Raw genomic sequence first — 21,846 nt, 5'->3', positions numbered from 1 at the left:
ATCCTATTCATGTATTCGTCAAGATGCCTCTTAAACGTCACTATCGTACCTGCTTCCGCCACCTCCTCCGGCAGTGAGTTCCAGGCACTCACCACCTTCTGTGTCAAAAACGTCCCTCACACGTCTCCTCTAAACTTTGCCCCTCGCACCTTAAACCTATGTCACCAGGTAATTGACTTTGACAAACTGGGAAAAAGCTTCTGACTATCCACTCTGTCCGTGCCACTCAAAGTTTTGTAAACTTTTATCAGGTCGTCCCTCAACTCCGTCGCTCTAGTGAAAACAATCTGACTTTATCGAACCTCTCCTCACAGTTAATACCCTCCAGGCAAGGCAACATCCTGGTAAACCTCCTCTGTACTCTCTCCAAAGTCTCCACATCCTTTTGGTAATGTGGTGACCAGAATTGTAGGCAATATTCCACGTGTGGCCTAACTAAGGTTCTGTACAGCTGCAGCATGACTTGCCAATTTTTATACTCAATGCCCCGACCAATGAAGACAAGCATGCCGTCTGCCTTCTTAGCTCCTTATCCACCTGCGTTGCCACTTTCAGTGATATGTTTATTGTAATTTCCCAATCTACCACAGACAACTTGTCCCTCATACCGTGACAGTTTCCTTCTGCTAGAAACACCCAGATAAATTAGACAAAAGGACTTTGTAACCACCATAGCCCATCTTCATGGCAACATGGCTGCTTTGGGAACTAAATATCTTCCAACGTGCAAACACCTTTTCATTCTGTGCCCCTCGTCAAACTTGGAACCAGGTAATCGCAACTGGCCTCAAAAATGGTCAGCCCACCGGAGGCAGAGGTGTTAGACCGGCCAGTCCAGCAGAAAGAAACCCTCCAATCATCACCATTCACCAGATGTCAGAATGAACAAAATGCAGTCCTGGATGTCAGTGAGAGCAGATACAATAACAACGGAGCCAACATCTGTAATTTATTGTGAACTTGTTGGAGTCACAACAGGTGTGATGAATCACAAAACCCCTCCCCACATTGAGAGCAGATGAATGGTCTCTCCCCAGAATTAACTCGCTAGTGTCGCCGTACTCAGGACGGATCATTGAATGTCTCCCCTGCTCAGAGCAGGTGAATGGCTTCTTCCAGGTGTGAACTCGCTCGTGTTCCTGCAGGGTGTATGGATATCTGAATCCCTTCTGTCACTAAGAGCAGGTTAACACCTTCTCCCCTGTGTGAACTCGCTGGTGCCTCTGCAGGTTGAATAACCGAGTGAATCCCTTCTCACACTGAGAGCAGGTGAATGGCCTCACCCCAGTGTGCACTCGCTGGTGTGTCAGCAGGTTCGATGAAGTAGTGAATCCCTTCTCACACTGAGAGCAGGTGAACGGCCTCTCTCTAGTGTGAACTCGCTGGTGTCTCTGCAGGTGGGATAACTGAGTGAATCCCTTCTCACACTGAGAGCAGGTGAACGGCCTCTCCCTAGTGTGCACTCGCTGGTGTGTCAGCAGGTTGGATGAAGTAGTGAATCCCTTCTCACACTGAGAGCAGGTGAACGGCCTCTCCCCAGTGTGCACTCGCTGGTGTGTCAGCAGGTTCAATGAAGTAGTGAATCCCTTCTCACACTGAGAGCAGGTGAACGGCCTCTCTCTAGTGTGAACTCGCTGGTGTCTCTGCAGGTAGGATAACTGAGTGAATCCCTTCTCACACTGAGAGCAGGTGAACGGCCTCTCCCTAGTGTGCACTCGCTGGTGTGTCAGCAGGTTGGATGAAGTAGTGAATCCCTTCTCACACTGAGAGCAGGTGAACGGCCTCTCCCCAGTGTGAATTCGCTGGTGTATATGCAGGTGGGATAACTGACCGAATCCCTTCCCACACTGAGAGCAGATGAACGGCCTCTCCCTAGTGTGAACTCGCTGATGTTTCCGCAGGTTCGATGAAGTAGTGAATCCCTTCCCACATTGAGAGCAGGTGAACGGCTTCTCCCCGGTGTGAACTCGCTGGTGTGACTTCAGGGCAGATAACTGAGTGAATCCCTTCTCACACACAAAGCAGGTGAACGGCCTCTCCCCAGTGTGACTGTGTCGATGAGCTTCCAGCTGAGATGGAGCACTAAATCCCTTCCCACAGTCCCCACATTTCCACGGTTTCCCCATGTTTTGGGTGTCCTTGTGTCGCTCCAGGTTTGACAATCAGTTGAAGCCTCGTCCACACAAAGAACACGTGTACAGTCTCTCCCCACTGTGAATGGTGTGATGTCTTTTCAGGCTGTGTAACTGGTTAAAGCTCTTTCCACAGTCAGTGCTCTGGAACACTCTCACCCGGGTGTGTGTGTCTCGGTGCTTTTCCAGTCACAATGATGGTTAAAATCTTTTGAAGCCGACAGATTGGGCAAACATTTCTCCTTCTCGATTCAAAGTCCGGTGATATCCAGTTCCAAGGAATTGAGAGACTCAGCCAGATTGAGACGTGACGTTTGAGATTTCTGTCTGTAATTCCTCCTCTTCTAATATCCTGTTAAAAACAATTTACAAAAGACATCACTGTCAGTACAGGATAGAAATTCAGAACAGACAATTCTAGTTCCTAGAGAACATTCTTTCCTCGCTCATTCCCCAAAAGCTGTAAACCTCCATCCCACACACTCTCCCTCCATTCTCACTCTGCTGTATCTAATATTCACCCTCCCAATTCTCCTGAAGGTGCTGATTCAGACTGATTGACAGATCCCTGCTCACTGCTTCCTGTCCTGGGCACAGAGATCATAACAAATAGGAGCTGCAGTTGGCCACTCGGCCCATCGAACCTGCTCATTTATTCTGTGGGATCATTGGTCGATCTATGTCAGCAACATTCTCCGTGTTATTGACCAGAGGCTGTAGCCACCTAAAATGGCTGATTCCAGATTAATTTGGCCAAAACCCGATGTAAAATGGCTAACCGAAAAGGCTGATGGGAAAAGCAGCCAACAGGGCACAAACGGACAGCTGCAGACAGAACAGTGTATTCGGCTCTGGGGAAGTCGGCCCAGATCGATACCTGCAACCATTAACAGCACATCAACCCAGCCATCTGCAGTTTAATCGTCCATCCCCGGGAATAATTGCAACAAATTAGCAATTGAAAGCCGATCTAGACCTCTCGGCGCCAGCAGTGGCCGAGACAAAGAAAGGTGAACGACCACCCCCCGATCAAGGAATCGCCCCATTATTGGAGCATATCGAACCCAGTGATTGGGACCAAGTCCAATCACTTGGGACCAGGGTCAAGGTCCGCCCCGAGAGGCGGGAGGCCCCTGGGAACTATAAAGATAGGGGCCAAGTTCAGATCGACCCTTCTCTCCCTTCTTCTCCTGCTCGCAACCTTCGCAAGAACCATCGACCAGAAACCGTAAGTTTGACTCCAGCGATCGCTACCCGATAGAGACTCCTAGCCATCGACCTGTATCAGCCTTTGAATCCCGCAGGCCAGACCCAATTCGATAAGCCATTCGTTTCCCTGACCTGGTGGGCCATTCCCAAAGTTAAGTATTGGCCAGTAGTGGTAGGTAGTAGTCTAGACAGTAGGATTATTGTGTCAGTATTTATTGCTGTATATAATAAATGACCGTTGATTTTACTCTTACTAAGCGGTGTGCTGGCTTATTAATCATAACTAGAGCTTGAACCACGTGGTGGTATCAGAAAGATACCTGGCGACTCGTGAGCAAAGGTGACAGAATTAGAGCTAATAAAACTAAGGCTAATAAGAGCAACAAGGCTGGGTGTACTGACTCAATATCTGTGAGCTCAGGAGGCCGAGCTGAACAACACCATGAAGAGGCTCGATGATCCGGAGGAGAGAATCCTGAACGTTGAGCGAGATGCCTCCTCGGCGGAGGCAAGAATTAAATCCTTGAGAACCAGCTGAGTGGCGTGGGAGAAGCCTGGAGAACTTGGAGAACCGAGGGTCAGAGAAAGAACATCAGAGTCATTGGCCTGCCAGAAGGTGTGGAGGGTGAGGCTCTCGTCAGGTCCTTCGAGGACCAGCTGCCACGTTTTCTCAAGCTGGATGTGAAGCCTGGGCGTTTCAAATTAGAAAGGGCATCGGATCCTGTCTTTGAGGCCAAGGGATAGTTTTCATCCCAGGCCTGTGATCATTCACTTCCACAACTTGAAAGACAGCAGTAGGTCCTGGAGACGGGTAAGGTGAGGTGGGGCCTGGCTCCATAAGGAATGAGGATTTTCCTTCTTCCAGGATTTTTCAACAGCTATGCAAACGAAGCATCAAGGCTTCGATGAAGTTCGAAGGGAACTGAAGGCTGCGGTAGTGAATTCTGTCGCTTTACCCAGCAACTCTGAAAATTGTATCCGACAACTCCGTCAAGACTTTCGATAATCCGACTACTGCCTTGGCCTTCATTAAATCCATGAAGTGCAAGGATTTGGAGGGATGGTTTGCAGCTCGGACTAACTCAGGCTCTAATCTGGACTCTTTCCCTATCATGGTGTTGTCTGAATTTGTTATCTTTTATCCTGTTGAAGGGAGTTGTTATTCTGTGAGCGCTGATTGAATGTCTTCTTCTCCTCCTCGAGTGTTCCAGGGACTCAGATTATCTCATCCCAGTTATGGTAGATGTGTTGTGTGCTTATTATCCGTTGTCTTCTATTATCCGAGCGTTAATCATGGCAGAACCGAGTGGTGCCATTGCCGAAGGGTGGTTGGTGGTGGATGCAGGTCTTAACGGGTGGGTCTAAAATGCGGGAGGGACATTCGATCCCCATTCCCTTGTTGGCCCTTCTTTTCTTCTCCTCATTTTGGAGAAGGTATCCTGAAGATAACGACAGTCTGGCCGTGGGGTTAATCCTCCGGGTCCTCAGTCTTATTGAGGAATGTCCCCTTGGTTCTATTGTGGTCGTGATTCTTTTGTATTTTTGTTATTATGGGAGGGTTTATGTGTTGTTGACTTTATCCAACTCTGGTACAGACGGGGCTTTTAACCGTGAAAGGAGCAGTTTGGGGAAACCTTGGTGCCTCTGGTGTAAAGTGAGTTGGAGGAGGGGGTAATGATGCACGCCCGATTGTGGTGTGAAAATCTGTTCCTGTCTCTCTGTCGCCTAACTAATGGCGGCAGTTAATCTGCAAATTTTCTCAGGGAATGTACGGGGCATCTATCACCCAATCAGAAGGAAAAAGATCCTCTCCTTTCTTAAGGAGAAAGTCGACATAGGTTTAGTACAGGAAACTCATCTGGATTATGAGGAACACTTTAAATTGAGGTGGGATTGGGTGGGGCAGGTTTTTTCAACTCCTTCATCAAGTAGCAGGGGTGTGGCAATCCTTATTAATAAAAATATCCCTTTTAAGGTTGAAACCTGCACCAAGGAAAAAGGAGGTAGATATGTGATCATTAGAGGTTTGGTGCATGGAGATGTTGTTTCAATAATGAATGTTTATGGATCCCCGAATTACTCCCCGGGGTTCATTGCAAAGGCTTTTGTATATTTTGCAAAGTTAGCTTCGACTAACTCTTTTGTGGTTGGCGACTTTAACGGCCACTTCTATCCTCTGGCTGATCAGCTACCGGTTACCAGAACCCCCCAACACTGCAAGCGAGGGCTTGGCATCGGCTTGTGAGGGGGTGGGTTATGTGGATGTTTGAAAGAACTTTGCATCCAAGGGGCGGAGATTTTACCTTCTTTCCAGACCTACATCAACGTCACACCAGAATCAACGACTTTCTTGTGCCGGGAGCATCGTACTCGCAGAGCTCCCCCCCGCTTGTCTGCACTTTTTGCTCGAGGGCTCACCCCAGGTCGAGAATGTGGAGGTTTGATGCTTCCCGGATAAGAGACGCTTCATTCACTGCGCATTTTGAGTTCTTCCTTTTGGTTAACTCGACCCCCGAATTCCCCCCTCCATTTTGTGGGAGACGTGTAAAGTTTATGCTCGGGGCTAATCATTTCTCACACTGCTAATAAAAGGTGCAGAATGCTGGAGAACCAGCGGCTTCTGGAGGTTTGTTTGGCGAAGGTGGAAGAGAATCATATGGAGGGCCTGAGTAAGCTATTGCTGAAGGAGGTTAACATGGCAAGAGGAGCTTTGGACTCCCTGTTGACTCAGCAGGTCGAGTAAAGTTAAGAGTTTGTGAGGCAGAAGTTGTACGAGTTTGGGAAAAGCCGAGCAAATACTTAGCCCGTTTGAAAAAGAAAATGGCCGACTTTCGGGCGATTCCCAAAGAGATCTCAGCCCATCCTGGTGATGAATGGAGGTGTAGAGAGCTCTTCACTTCTTTCTCAAAAAGAGGCCTTAACAATTCCCATCCATCACCACTCTTCTCCGCCAGGCTGAACTTGTTTTATCTCTCAATAACTTCTCCTTCAACTCATCCCACTTTCTCCAAATCAAAAGTGTTGCAATGGGTCCTAGCTACGCTTGCCTTTTTATGGGGTATGTGGACATTCATTGTTCCAGGCCAACCCAGGTCCCCTCCCACAACTCTTTTATTGGTACATCGATGACTATTTTGGTGCCATTTCATGCTCTCGTCTGGACCTGGAAAAATTCATCAACTTCGCTTCCAGTTTCCACCCCTCTTATCACTTTCACCCCATCCATCTTAGACACTTCACTTCCCTTGACCTTTCTGTCTCCATTTCCGGCAATAGACTAACATCCATTACAAGCCCACTGACTCCCATAGCTACCTGGACTACAGCTCTTCACACTCCATCCCTTTCTCTCAACTCCTTCGCCTCCGTCGCATTTGTTCCGACGATGCCACTTTCCAAAGTGGTGCTTCGAAAATGTGTTCCTTCTTCCTCAACCGTGATTTCCCACCTACAGTTTTTGACAGGGACCTCAACAGTGTGCGGCCCATCTTACGTGCCACTTCCCTCGCCCCCTGCCCTCTCTCCCAGAACAAGGATAGAGTTACCTCATTTACACATTTCACCCCACCAGCCTCCGTATGTAAAGCATAATCCTCTGCCATTTTCGCCAACTCCAGCACGATGCCACCACTAAACATATCTTTCCTTCACTCCCGCTGTCAGCATTCTGTAGAGACCGTTCCCTTCGGGATAATCTAGTCCACTCCCCCACCATACCCACCACCTCTCCCATCACCCACAGCAATTGCAGAAGATGTGACATCTGCCCCTTTACCTCTTCCATTCTTAACATCCCAGGCATAAAGCACTCATTCCAGGTTAAGCAGTGTTTCACTTGCACCTCTTTCAATTTGGTCGATTGCATTTACAGTTCCCAATGTGGTCTCCTCTATATCGGAGAGACCAAACGTAGACTGGGTGATCGCTTTGCTGAGCACCTTTGATCTGTGTGCATTCAGGACCCTGACCTTCCCGTAGCTTGCCATTTTAACACAAGACCCTGCTCCCATGCCCACATTTCTGTCCTTGGCCTGCTGCAATGTTCCAGAGAAGCTCATCACATCCTGGAGGAACAGAGTCTCATCTTCCGGTAAGGGATGCTACAGCCTTCCAGTCTCAACATCAAATTCAGCAACTTCAGATGATTAGCTCTACTATGTTTTCATTACATTTCATTTTACCTGTCTTTTAATTTTTCTTTCTTTCTTGATATATATTTTCCTCCCCAACCTTATCCCCACTTTCCTTACCATTTCTCCCCTTTGCTTCCCCCTTCCCCTCATTTTACCTATTTACCACCCATGATCCCCTTCTCCCCACATCTGTATCTGTCCCTCAGATTTTAGTTTCTCTGCTGTTTGACCTTTCACAGCTTTTATTCTCCCTGGGGACTGCTATTTGCACTCTTTTTCCTTTGTTTCTGTGGCTATGACTCATCTTTCATTCCCTCACCCTACAGTATAAATATTTCCCACTTTCTATGCCCTTTATCATTGACAAAGGGTCATCTGGACTCGAAATGTCAGCTCTTTTCTCTCCTTACAGATGCTGCCAGACCTGAGATTTTCCAGCATTTCTCTTCTGGAAATATACAACGTAGCTACAGTCCTATATTACACAACTAGAAATAATAATAAATGTGCTTTATTACAGAACCATTAACAATACATCTAATCTGCACCATATACAGACATATCTCTATCCTACATTCATTTACTGTCCCCTTAAATGTCAACCATCTCCTGGGGAAACCAGCCCTTTAATTGTGAACATTGGGAAAGAGACCATCCTTTTAGCCAGACGAATAAATGTATCAAGCTGAGGGAGCAAAGGATGTCAATGTCTTTAAGAGAGAGAGAGAGAGAGACCTGGGCCAAGCTTTCCAGAGTCTGCACCCTCCCTGGATTCACTTCCTTTCCCTTCAGTTGCTGCAAGTGACCAATTGAAGCAGAGAATGAGAAAAAAAATGGAAAGGGGAAGAAAAGAAAGTGTTTTACTCACAGATGTTGGGCACACTGTCTGAAGCTCAAATTTCATTCACACAAAGCGGGAGGACCAGAGTCCTTCCGGTCCTCCAATCTTTCCATTGGTTGCTGGCCGCCTGAAGACAATGGGCAACGGATGGCACGTGTCATGGATGCCCGTTTGACCTCAATGGGAAGAACCGTTACTGCGCACGCGCATCTTCTCTCCTTTGAACATGCGCAGTCCCTGGCCGCCACCGGAGCGGTGTCTCCGGCGAGGGGGCCTATGGGAGATTCAGCCGCCATCAACCATCTCCAAAGCAGTCTCCAAACCCCTGGGACTGGGATGAAAAGTGGGGGTGGAGTAGCAGTGCCCCCATTCCGGACACAAAGTACATGTGTGTAGTCACTGGATTTTATTGTGACGCCCCTTAGCACATTTTTTTGTTAACTTCAGGAGTAAAGATTTAGACATATTGGGGAGAGCAATAGATGAGTGTGAAACTGAACCCGAGAGTCAGCACCTTCAGGGGAGGAGAATTGGGGGAAAAGCAGGAGGAAGATATTGAGATGAATTCGTGTTGCAATCAATAGGGAGGGAGTGTGTGGAGACAGAGAGAAGTAGCATTTTCTGTCACATGATCATGAGCTTGGACAATTTTTTTCAAATCATTTGTGAAACTTGGATTTACAACGTCCCTGTGAAACACCTTGGAAAATTGAATTACATTAAATGTGCTGTATAAATGCAAATTACTGTGTTGTTGAAGACTGACACTTGAGCTCCTCCACGATCCTGAACACCTGCTAGACGGTCATGAACAGTCTATTTAACCATCTTATTTACACAGATCAGCCCAGCCCACCCATTCTCAGTGAATCTGCTGTTCTCAGGCTCCCTTGCAACTCTATCCCCGCTCTCACTGCACTGAGCTCAAGTGCGAACAAAGCATTTTTGTCTTCAGATTTTTAGTGTGAGAGGTTAAACCTATCAGGAGACGATGAATAGGCTGGGTCACTCCTCTCTTCAAAATACAAGGCTGAGGGACTAATGGAGGCCTGTAAATTGTGAAAGATTTTGATACACAGGGAGAATGTTTTCACTTGTAAGGGTAAGAGCAAAATGAGAGGCTATCAATGTGAGACAATCTAATCAGGAATTCAGGAGAAATTTCTTCCCCAGTGAGTGGTGGGATTGTGGAACTCGCTACCACAGGGATTGGTGGAGGTAAATATCATCGATATATTTATGGGTTGCTGGATGAACATGAGGGAGAAATGAAACAGATGGATATATTGATAGAGTCAGATGGGAAAGCATGAGAGGAAGCTCAAATGAAGTATAAACACTGGCATGGATTGGTTGGGCTGTTTCTATGTTGTATATACAATGTAAATTAGCCTGGTATTGCCTTTAACTCTCACATAGTCGATTCCGGGTTAACAAGAAACAGAGAGTCTCCCAGAAAAACATGTCAGCTTATTATTTCCAGCTATTGTCCAATCAGTGCCTCTTGTCAGTCAGGTGTCCGTGTGAAGAGTCAAGGATTCAATTCAACTACAAAGATCTCCTGTAATTTGTACCAATATATCTTTGAAGAGCAGGTTTTTTTTTCAAATGGGCTGAATCAGTTAAATTTAATATGTTACAATCAATTCTTAAAAGTGCTTAATTATCAGTCTTACTCAAATCGGAGAGTTTGTTTTATACAAGACAAAGCAAACACTGGGATCAGCACCCCATTCGCCATCTACAAGTGGCACGGTTGCACAGTGGTTAGCACCATTGCTTCACAGTGCCAGGGACCCGGGTTTGATTCCCGGCTTGGGTCACTGTCTGTGAGGCGTCTGCACGTTCTCCCAGTGTCTGCGTGGGTTTCCTCCGGGTGCGCTGGTTTCCTCCCACGGTTCCTGAAAGATGTGCTGTTAGGTGAATTGGACATTCTGGATTCTCCCTCAGTATACCCGAACAAGTGCCGGAGTGTGGCGACTAGGGGATTTTCGCTGTAACTTAATTGAAGTGTTAATGTGAGCCTCCTTGTGACATTAATAAAGATTATTATTATAAAGAAGCTCTGCATCGACTTATCAAGCATCCTTTGACGGCAGCATCCAAACAGGGTTACACCCATTTTCCAACGTTAGAGGTCGCTGTGGCTGTTAGACAGATTCACTGTGGGAGCTTTAGTGAACTCGTCTACCCAGGGTCTATTTCTAAAACCTCATCACAACATATTGTCTAGTTAGCCACTAACTGACAGAATTATTGTTACATTTCAGGATGCTCTCGTCCTTCTGGGTGGGTCAGTTTTCGGGGAGGACCTGCCTCCTGCAGAGTTCACGTGTGTTCTCATCTGGCTGTGGTTCCCCTCCCCCAGTCTCACCTCACCAGCTTCTGCCCCTCATCACCCCAACCCTGTGCAAAGAGCAGCAAAGACAGGAGCACGGAGTCGAGGTGTAGATCAGCCAGGAACTGACTGAGTGGAGATTCCCTAACTAATCTTCCCGTTTATTTGTGTTTAATGGGGACTGGGACCCGTTCTCATGTTTGTCTCTCTCTCTCTCAAAGATTTTAACGTGTTTACATAAAGCTTCATCATCTCAGCTATACACCAAACCCATTGAATGTCCCCATTTTATTGACCTGATCCAGGTTCGACTTCTTTATTAACTAAACACCGTATTATCTTCCAGGTCTTAATAATAAACAGCGGATGTGCCAGATTAAACTGGATTTCCTTTGGTTCCTCCCACCTTTCCCAGATATCAAAACGAAATTGGATGGGGACTTGAAGGCAATAAACATACAGGGGTACGGGGATAGAAGGCGCGAATGGGACTGAATGGATGATCTACACAGGGTTAGCATGGGTAGAATGACCTCCTCCACTGCCCTAATGACTCTGTCTCTTGTTACCATCTCTGTAGAGATTGATAACTTATTAAATGAAAGGAATCTCCACTGGAAAGAAAACCAATGGACAAAATTTCACATTTTCAAACTTTCACTGTAACAAACCAACTAAAATCGACACAAACTTTAATTAACAGGGACTGGATATTTCACAGAACAAGAGAAATTTTACTTTACTAGTCAGTACAACAAAGATCCATCTCACGTTGTTCTGAGCTCTCACATTACTTCCTGTCGAAATGTTGTACCATGGACAATCTCACACTCTTCCCAATCTCCCTCTGCAATGTCGGATCCCTCACTTCCCGTCCAATGGACTTGGCCTTCGAGTCACTTCCACCAACAGCCGAATTCTATCCAAGATCCATGAATAGGATGAACATCAACAAAGTGCACGCTTGCAAATACTCTCTCTTTCGGGTTGTGAGGCTCCGATGTCTCCAGAGACTCCATTTTATGACCTCTTTAAACAGTATGGTTGGATTTTGCATAACTGAAATAGAAGCAAGTGGTGTCTTCCGATCCACAACCCCCTGCTCTCCAAGACTTCAGCTAGCTGTCCTTTCCAACTGTGTAACACACGATGTAACACAGTCCCTGCTGTATTCTCAGTGAACTGCTTCAACACCCGGACTTGTTGGAAGCTCCATGCTCTGTTTTGAACTGCAGGTTATCTTCTTAACTCTTCTTACCCCCCAGCAACTGAACCTGCTTTAGTAGGATGGAACGTGTAACTGAATATACAATTATCTGTCTATTTACGCTTAGCTTCTCCAGCTTTTCATTCCCAGAACAACCTCAGGTCACATGGTCATTTCTTGGAACTGATGACCTCAGAACCAGGAAATCAATTCATTTCCTCCAGAAGAATCTCCAGTTTCACTTTGGGTCTTAAAGGGGTCATTGCACAAATGTTCCCAAAGTACCTGGGTCATCACATGCCTGCCCATCCCCAAGGAATAAAGCTTCTGAAGTAAGCATGTTTTCAGAATCCTTTCATGCTACAACACATTTGAACATTATAAACACTGTAACAACGACCTTATTACACATTGTACAGATAATGGTTTCTCTTTTTCCCATTTTACAATGAAACATATCACCTTGGCAAAACTATAAGCTTAAACCTGAACAAAACTAACCCAATGTGACAATGAGGTTTTAAAGTTCAGCTTGCTCGAGAGTCCCAGTGCTCTTGTCAACAAGAGTCCATTTTACTATTGGTTGAACCTTCCCAAGAGATCTTCTTTCCCAAGTCACAGAGTCTATCCAGTTTTCCCATGTCCGTGTCCTTGGTTAAGGGACAGTAAATTAATATAGGATGTCCCGTGTTGTTATATGGTACAGATTAGATATATTATTTATGGCTCTGTAATAAAGTACATTTATTATTAGCTCCAGTGTAATATGTGATGTGTTGGGTATATAGCCTGCACCCGCTCCGCATCGTGGGGGCCTTGCCGTGCCATCTCTGCCGCCTTGATATGGGAGTACTGGTTGTTAGCGTGCTCGTGGAGGACGCAGGTTTTGATGGCGATGGTAAGGGTGAACTGCTTAACTTTAAGGAGCTGCTGGCGAAGGGGATCGGAGTGGACCCCGAAAACGATCTGGTCGCGGACCATGGAGTCGGTAGTGGAGCCGTAGTTGCAGGACTGCGCGAGGATACAGAGGTGGGTTAAGAAGGACTGGAAAGGTTCCTCCTTACCCTGCAGCCTCTGCTGGAACACATAGCGTTCAAAGCTCTCGTTGACTTCGATGTCACAGTGGCTGTCGAACTTCAGCAGGACTGTTTTAAACTTTGTCATGTCCTCGCCTTCAGCAAAGGTGAGGGAGTTGAAGATGTGGATAGTGTGGTCCGCGGCTGTAGAGAGGAAGAGATTGATCTTCCTGGCATCTGATGCGGTTTCCAAGTCGGTGGCGTCAAGATACAGCTGGAACTTCTGCTTGAGAATCTTCCAGTTAGCACTGAGGTTGCCGCCGATGCAGAGCTGCAGGGGAGGGCGGACGCGGTCCATGTTACCGGATGGCTGATCACTGGTCAAAGGATGACTATCTCAAGGTAGGTCCGTCAAACTCGAGCATGACTCACTGGTATCATGATGTGTTGGGTATGCTGGGTCTGCGACCACTGCGTTTGCTGCAGCAGTGAGAGAGAGACAGGCTTCCAACACTTGAAGAAATGCAACTTGATTTTATTGAACTCTTAACTATCATACATACTTTAACTGTGGGTTGACACTATGCTGACTTGACTGGAGACCTGAGGCTAACCTGACCAGACTATCTTACTACCACATGGTGTATGTTCTAGTTGCTGCTCATGGGCTCTGACTGTCTCAGAGACTGGATCCCAAAAGAGTGGGAAAACTAGTGCCTTATAGTGGTCGTGTCCTGTCTGGTGATTGGCTGCTGTGTTCTGTGTGTTCACTGGTCATCCTGTGTGTCAATCACTGCCTGTCTGTGCACAATCATATACTGACTGTGTTATATAGTTCCAGTCATTATGGCACAGAACGAGTGCGGTCAGCAACTGGAGCCCATGCCGACTCTCTGTGGACAATCCAGTCAGTTCCATTCCCCCTTGATATCCCCAATCCACTGCAAGTTTATTTCCTTAAAGGGCAGCACAGTGGTGCAGTTGTTAGAACTGGTGCCTCACGGCACCGAGGTTCCAGGTTCGATCCCAGCTCTGGGTCACTGTCCATGTGGAGTTTGCACATTATCATCATGCTTGCGTGGGGTTCACCCCCACAACTCAAAGATGTACAGGTTAGGTGGATTGGCTATGCTAAATTGCCCCTTAAATGGAAAAAATTAATTGGGTACTCTAAATTTGGAGAAGACCTGAATGCTGAGTGATTCTTTCGGAATCATTCCCGGTAACAGTAGATTTTCAGGTTTGAAAAGAAAGGGATAAGCAGTGATCTGTCAATCAGTCTGAATCAGCACCTTCAGGAGAATTGGGAGGGTGAATATTAGATACAGCAGAGTGAGAATGGAGGGAGAGTGTGTGGGATGGAGATTTACAGCTTTTGGGGAATGAGAGAGGAAAGAATGTTCCATTGTATCTAAAATTGACTGTTCTGAATTTCTATCCTGTACTGACAGTGATGACTTTTGTAAACTCATTTTACAGGATATTAGAAGAGGAGGAATTACAGACAGGAATCTCAAACGGCATGCCTTGAACTCACTTGATTTCTTGGGACCTGAATATTATCGGCCTTTGAATTTAGAAGGAGAAATGTTTGCCCGATCTGTCTGCTTCAAAATATTTTAAATAACTGTGTGACTGGAAAAGGACCGAGACACACATCTGAGTGAGAGTGTTCAAGACACTGTCTGTGGAAAGAGCTTTAACCAGTTTAACAGCCTGATAAAACATTGCACCATTCACAGCGGGGAGAGACCGTACACGTGTTCGGAGTGTCAACGAGTCTTCAACTCATCATCGATCTTCGATGGTAACAAGTACACCTGCACCATGAAGAAACCATGGAAATGTGGTGAATGTGGGCAAGGGTTCCAGTCCCCATCTGCACTTGAAACCCATTGACACAATCATACTGGGGAGAGGCGTTCACCTGCTCTGAGTGTCGGAAGAGATTCAGTGATTCATCCAACCTGCTGTTGCACCAGCGAGTTCACACCAGGGAAAGGCTATTCAACTGCTCTGTGTGGGAAGGCATTCACTCGTTCATTCTCTCTGCTGTAACAACAGCAAGTTCACACTGGGGAGAGGCCGTTCACCTGTTCTCACTGTGGGAAAGAATTTACTCAGTTATCCAGCCTGCAAACACAGCAGCGAGTTCACACTGGGGAGAGGCCATTGATCGGCTCTGTGTGTAGCCAGGAATTGAGTCAGTTATCCCACCTTGTGACACACCAGCGAGTTCACACTGATGAAAGGCCATTCACTTGCTCTGAGTGTGGGGAACGGATTCAGTCGGTTATCCCAACTGCAGGCACACCAGCGAGTTCACTCAATGGAGAGACCATTCATCTGCTCCGAATGTGAGAAGGGATTCAGTGACTCATCCGCACTGCAGAAGCACCGGCGAGTTCACACTGGGGCGAGACCGTTCACCTGCTCTGAGTGTGGGAGGGGATTCACTCAGGTGTCCAACCTGCTGAGGCACCAGTGTGTTCACGAGTGATTAAAGGGGTTGAATTCTGTTGTTATTGCTGCTGTTAATCACATCCATGATTGAATTGTAACATAGAATCTCTGCAGTGCAGAAGGAGGCCATTCGGCCCATCAAGTCTGCACCGACCCTTGGAAAGAGTATCCCACTTAGGCCCACTCCCTGACCCCTATCCCTGTAACCCAGTAACCTCACTTAACTCTCTTGGACACTTGGGGACAATTTTGCACGGCCAATCGACCTAACCTGCACATCTTTGGAGTGTGGGAGGAAACCGGAGCACCCGGAGGAAACCCATGCAGATATGGGGAGAAAGTGCAAACTCCACACAGACAGTCACTGTGAACGGAATTGAACCCCGGTCCCTGGTGCTGTGAGGCAGGAGTGCGAACCACTGTGCCGCCGTGCCGTCCCTGTGCCATAGTGCCACTCCAAACATAAAGGATTAACAGCTGGAATGCGCTAATGTATGACACTGATGATGATGTACCAGTGGCATCAGCCAGTCGTGTATGAGACTCCGAGAAATTGGAATCCTGTCTCTGAGCAGCATGCCTGTTCTGTAACTGTTCCAATATAGTACTAATAATCTATTTTTAAGCAGATATCAGAATACGTCTGCAGTTTGTCTCAGAGCCGAGGCCCTTGCCTATAGTCCAATATAGAAGGACACATCAAAGAACAGGGTGGCAGCACTGATGATGTTGATGTAAAAAAACATTTTGGCCATATCGAAGGAGGAGGTTCACTGGAGGGAGAGGTAATGATGGCCCTCCCTGCTGAGCAGTCCCTGTCCTTGTCCTGGAGGAGGAGGTTCACTGGAGGGAGAGGTAATGATGGCCCTCCCTGCTGGGCAGTCCCTGTCCTTGTCCTGGAGGAGGAGGTTCACTGGAGGGAGAGGTAATGATGCCCCTCCCTGCTGAGCAGTCCCTGTCCTTGTCCTGAAGGAGGAGGTTCACTGGAGGGAGAGGTAATGATGACCCTCCCTGCTGAGCAGTCCCTGCCCTTGCCCCACCCACAGAGAGGCCAGCAGTGCAAGTTGTGGAAATACCATTTTCTCTGGTACCGGCTGCATCAGGTCTTCATGAAATGAAGCAAAAGCTTCGTCAGCACCTTTCTTGTCTGTTACTGGACCGACTGCAGCAACGTTCTCAAAGGGAGGTGTGCAGGCGGCACTGCAGACTTTGTGTAGCTTCTCAAAACTGTTGACATGTATTTTAGACGGCTACAGAACCCCTGGATAGTATATTTGGGAGTGGGGAGGGGGGTGGGAAGAGATGTAGTGTAACAGGTTAAGAGATGGCACATGCTACTGTAAGACGTGGATGCTGATTTATTAACATGTGTTAGACTCACGGAGGGTTGAAATCGCGCCGAGGAGTAACATGCCTACTCTGTAACTTGTTTAGATGTAGAACTAATAAACAAGTGTTAAGCAGACACCGGAGTAAGTCCATAGCCTAAGAACCAAGTCCCAAGTCTAGAGTCCAATCTAAAAGGACACATCTCAGAATAGGGATGTTTGGTTTGTGTTTCCTGTCTGCAAAAACCTCTCTACTCATCACCTGGGAAAGGAGATTACAAAGGTTGGGCTGGATTCTCCGATTCTCAGGCTATGTCCTGTTGCCAGCGTGGTAACGGTGTTCTTTTCCAACCGAATATTTGGGGCAAAACGGCACACCAGAATGACAGGGTGTGGGATAGCTTGATCTTGGTTTCGGACAATGTTCGGTACAACATCGAGGGCCGAAGGGCCTGTTCTGTGCTGTACTGTTCTATGTTCTAATAGTGCCCCCAGCCCCTGACAAAGTCCCCCCTGCCCGCGGATCGGCCCTCCGCCGACTGTGGCGACGCTGGACTGAGTCCGCAGCCGCCACGCCGAGTTCCCGACAGGTAAGACCATGAGAGACCCACGCCGTCGGGAACTTGGCCGGTCGAGGCTGGAGCATTGGGGCTGGCCTCCGGCAACATCCGGAGGGTGTCGATATGGTGAGTGCCGAACTCCTAGAGTACGCTGCTTTGGAGGGGGCAGCGCATCGCGAAAGCAGCGCCGCCTCCGATTTCATTGGAAACAGGGACTGTCCGACCAGTTTCGGCGACCGGTGAATCTCGCCCATTGTTCATTCCCACTCTGATTACAGTTGTCTATCAACGAGGCTGGATGATTAGTGGAAGCCTCAGACTGACAACTGAAGCCTTTACCGCAGACACAACAGACAAAACATTTCACTGTCCACAAAAGCCAATAATATTGAGTGACTCCTTTGAATCGTGACTTGATGTTTGGTTTGTGGTTTCTGTCTGTATTAAATCACCAAGTATAGGATAGAAACCTAAAGCTGTCAGTTCAAGTTGTCATAAAACATTCATCTCCCTCAAACAATAAATCTCTGCCCCCCCCCCCCCAACACACTCTAATTGTAACACTAATTCATCCCAATATCCACCAATTCTCCTCCCCTGAAGGTGCTGACTCTCGGGTTCAGTTTCACTCTCACCTATTGCCCTCCCCAATGTGCCACCCAGGTGTCTAAATCTTTACACCTGAAGTTAACAAACTGTTTTGCTGAGGGGGACGTCACAATCCAATCCAGTGACCACCTAGATGTGCTTTGTACCAGGCTGATGTCCGCCCTCCCCACTTTCCATCCCAGTCCCAAGAGTTTGGTGACAGCTCCAGATGTGTAATGGCAGCCGCGGTTCCCACAGTCCCCCGCGCTGGGCAAACCTCTCGATCCGCAGCGCGGTAGGCCCGGAATTGCGCATGTCCAAGGAAGAGGGGAAGCTGCGCATGTGCGAGAAGAGTCAACAACCTGACCTTCCTGCTGAGGTGCTGACCAATGGGAAGAATTGGAGGACCGGAAGGACCCGTCCCTCAGCCAATCAGCACGCGGGCTTTGTGTGAATGAAGATTGAGCTTCACACAGACTGAAACCTCGTCCTCGCTCCAACATCTGGGAATAAAAAACTTTCTTTTCTCCCCCTTTCCATTTCATTTATCATTCTGACCTTCAATTGGTGACTTGCAGCAACTGAAGGGAAAGGAAGTGAATCCCGGGAGGGTGCAGACTCTGGAAAGCTTGGCCCAGGTCTCTCTCTTAAAGACATTGACATCCTTTGCTCCCTCAGCTTGACACATTTATTTGTCTGGCTAAAGGATGGTCTCTTTCCCAATGTTCAAAATTAAAGGACTGGTTTCCCAGTTGATAGCTGACATTTAAGGCGACAATAAAGGAATATCGGACAGAGATATGTATCGTGTTGTTATATGGTACAGATTATATATTATTATTGGTTCTGTAATAAAGTGCATTTATTATGAGAAAAGAAATGGAAAGGGGGAGAAAATGCATTTTACTCACAGATGTTGGAGACAGGAAGAAGCTTCAGTCTGTGTGAAGCCCAGTTTTCGTTCTCACAAAATCCGCGAAGATTGGCTGGAGGACGAGAGTCCATCCGGTCGCCCAGGCGTTCCATTGGCCAACGCGTCATCCTGACAGTCAGGAGGTGGGAGCTACCCCGCACATGCTCAGCTTCACCTCTCCCTTGGACATGCGCAGTCCCGGACGAGGCGAGAGGGTAAGGTCACCGAGCGGCTTCTCGCTCTGGCCGGAGCCGTCAGATGGTTGCCCGGTAACCTTGTCTCGAGGAGGTGCCAGCGGAGGGAGAACAATGGGTGGAGGCGGGCACCCGTGACCCCGTGACGCCCCTGCGCACTGGAACCCTATGACGTCACCGTGGAACAGACTGATTCCTATTGGTTGATGTAGGCTGGGCTATATTGTGGCGTCACAGCCCGGAAGTTGGACATTGAGCTTCCTCTTCTGTGCGAGGAAATCAATGTTTCCTTCTTTCCTCATTCGGGGGCGGGGACGACATTGGCGACTTGCAACAACTGAAGGGAAAGGAACTGAATCCAATCTGTATATTACACATTTTTTGTGTAGTAACTCATGAAGATTTTCAGTCTGTATCCAGGACAGGAAGCAGTGAGCATGGATCAGCACCTTCAGGAGAATTGGGAGGGTGAATATTAGATACAGCAGAGTGAGAATGGAGGGAGAGTGTGTGGGATGGAGATTTACAGTTTTTGCAGAATGAGAGAACAAGAATGTTCCAGAGAAACTAGATTTCTATTCTGTACTGACAGATAATTCTTGTAAATTGTTTTTACAGGATGTTAGAAGAGGAGGAATTACAGACAGAAATTTCAAACGACACATCTCGATCTGAGAGATTTAGATCTGACAGTCTAAATCTATACAAAATTTAGACTCCTTAAGAAACAAAAATCCAACAAAATTTTACTCAATTCCTTGGGACCTGAATATCATCAGCCTTTGAATCTAGAAGGAGAAAGGTTTCTCTCATCTCTCAGCTTCAAAAGATTTTAAACATCAGTTGGAAAAGCACCGAGACACACATACACACCTGAGTGAGAGTGTGTCAGAGCACTGACTGTGGAGAGAGCTTTAACCAGTTACACAGCCTGAAAAAACATCACACCATTCACAGCGGGGAGAGACCGTACATGTGTTCTGTGTGTGGTCAAGGCTTCAATTGTGCATTCTGTAGAGATACAAGGAGACCAAAAACATGGAGAAGCCTTGGCAATGTTTGGACTGTGGGAAGGGATACAGAGCCCCATGTTTGCTGGAAGCTCATCGACGCATTCACACAGGGGAGAAGCCATTCACCTGCTCTCAGTGTGAGAAGGGATTCACTCAGTTACCCCATCTGCAGAGACACCAGCAAATTCACACTGGGGAGAAGTCATTCACCTGCTCTCAGTGTGAGAAAAGATTCACTCAGTTATTCCATCTACAGAGACACCAGCGTGTTCACACTGGGGAGAGGCCGTTCACCTGCTCTCAGTGTGGGAAGGAATTCATTCAATTATGCAACCTGCAGTTACATCAGCGAGTTCACACTGGGGAGAGGCCATTCACCTGTTCTCAGTGTGAGAAGGGATTCACTCAGTTATCCAACCTGCAGAAACATCAGCGAGTTCACACTGGGAAGAGGCCATTCACCTGCTCTCAGTGTGGGAAGGGATTCACTGAGTTATTCAGCCTGCAGAAACATCAGCAAATTTGCATTGGGGAGAGGCCATTCATCTGCTCTCAGTGTGGGAAGGGATTCACTCGGTTATACAATCTACTGTCACACCAGCGAGTTCACACAGGGGAGAAGCCATTCACCTGCTCTCAATGTGAGAAGGGATTCAGACATTCATCCACCCTGCGGAAACACCAGCGGATTCACACTGGGGAGAAGCCGTTCACCTGCTCTCAGTGTGGGGAGGGATTCAGACATTCATCCACCCTGCAGAGACACCAGCGGATTCACACTGGGACGAAGCCGTTCACCTGCTCTCAATGTGAGAAGTGAATCACTCTATTATCCATCAGAGACACCAGCTGATCCGATTGTAACCAACTTCACATAGGTCATACAGCACAGTAAAGGCCTTTCGGCCCCTCGAGGCTGCGCCAGTCCAAAACAACCACTTGCCTATTCTAATCCCATTTTCCAGTGCTTGGCCCATAGCCTGGACTTCACAAGTGCCTATCTAAATACTTCTTAAATGTCATGAGGGTCTCTGCCTCCACCACCCTTTCAGACAGCGTGTTCCAAACTCCCACCACCTTCTGGGTGAGAAAGGTTTTCCTCACATCCCCTCTAAACCTCCTGCCTCTTACCTTAAATCTATGCCCCCTGGTCACTGATCCCTATACCAAAGGGAGAAGTTTTTTCCTGTCTACTCTATCTATGCCCCTCATAATTTTGCTCATCATGTCCCCCTCAGTCTCCGCTGCTCCAAGGAAAACAATCCAAGTCTATCTCTTCGTAACTAAAACTCTCCAACCAGGAAACATCCTGGTAAATCTCCTCTGCACCCTTTCCAGTGCTATCCCATCCTTTCTATAATGTGGATTCCTGGCTTTGGTTACTTTCTGTACAGAATCTGCACGTTCTCCCCGTGACTGCGTGGGTTTCCTTCGGGTGCTCCGGTATCCACCCACAAGTCCCAAAAGACGTGCTGTTCGGTAATTTGGACATTCTGAATTCTCCCTCCGTGTACCCAAACAAGCCAGAATGTGGCGACTAGGGGCTTTTCACAGTAACTTTATTGCAGTGTTAATGTAAGCCTACTTGTGACAATAAAGATTATTATTATTATAAACTAGAATTGTGTGTTTGAATTTCTATCCTTGACTGACAGTGATGACTTTTGTCATCTCCTTTTACAGGACATTAGATTGGATGTTGAGTCAAGATCTGCCAGTCATCGTTGCATCAGGACCTGAATATCATTGGCCTTTGAATCGAGAAAATGTTTGTGCATTCTAAGCGTTTCAAAATATTTGAAACATCAGTATAACTGGAAAAACACCAAGATGCACATACCCGACATGAGAGTGTCCCAGTGCACTGACTGTAGAACGAGATTTTACCAGTTACACCGCCAGAAAAAACAG

General features: G+C 47.3%; 2 protein-coding genes across 4 annotated transcripts; one reads left to right on the top strand and one right to left on the bottom strand.

Annotated features, from left to right (window-relative positions):
• Positions 1–936: 936 nt before the first annotated feature.
• LOC140420320 (uncharacterized) lies at positions 937–19,007 on the bottom strand. Of its 2 annotated transcripts, none has more exons than XM_072504342.1 (2): positions 18,727–19,007; positions 937–2,484 (listed from the first exon to the last, which is right to left on the bottom strand). In XM_072504342.1, the coding sequence occupies exon 2, from the start codon at positions 2,124–2,126 to the stop codon at positions 1,176–1,178; it is 951 nt and encodes a 316-aa protein (XP_072360443.1). In that variant the 5' UTR covers positions 2,127–2,484; positions 18,727–19,007; the 3' UTR covers positions 937–1,175. The 2 variants fall into 2 exon arrangements, with proteins under 2 accessions (XP_072360443.1, XP_072360442.1); XM_072504341.1 differs by lacking the exon at positions 18,727–19,007 and adding an exon at positions 8,343–8,440.
• LOC140420321 (uncharacterized) lies at positions 18,839–21,551 on the top strand. Of its 2 annotated transcripts, none has more exons than XM_072504343.1 (2): positions 18,839–18,943; positions 19,541–21,551. In XM_072504343.1, exon 2 carries the CDS (start codon positions 19,896–19,898, stop codon positions 20,811–20,813), a length of 918 nt encoding a protein of 305 aa, XP_072360444.1. In that variant the 5' UTR covers positions 18,839–18,943; positions 19,541–19,895; the 3' UTR covers positions 20,814–21,551. The 2 variants fall into 2 exon arrangements, with proteins under 2 accessions (XP_072360444.1, XP_072360446.1); XM_072504345.1 differs by lacking the exon at positions 18,839–18,943 and adding an exon at positions 19,083–19,390.
• Positions 21,552–21,846: the final 295 nt, after the last annotated feature.

This window comes from Scyliorhinus torazame, chromosome 5 (assembly GCF_047496885.1).
Source record: "Scyliorhinus torazame isolate Kashiwa2021f chromosome 5, sScyTor2.1, whole genome shotgun sequence".
Lineage (NCBI taxonomy): Eukaryota > Metazoa > Chordata > Chondrichthyes > Carcharhiniformes > Scyliorhinidae > Scyliorhinus > Scyliorhinus torazame.
The sequence above is the reverse complement of the archived record's forward strand: the minus strand, read 5'-3'. Positions and strand labels throughout refer to the sequence as shown.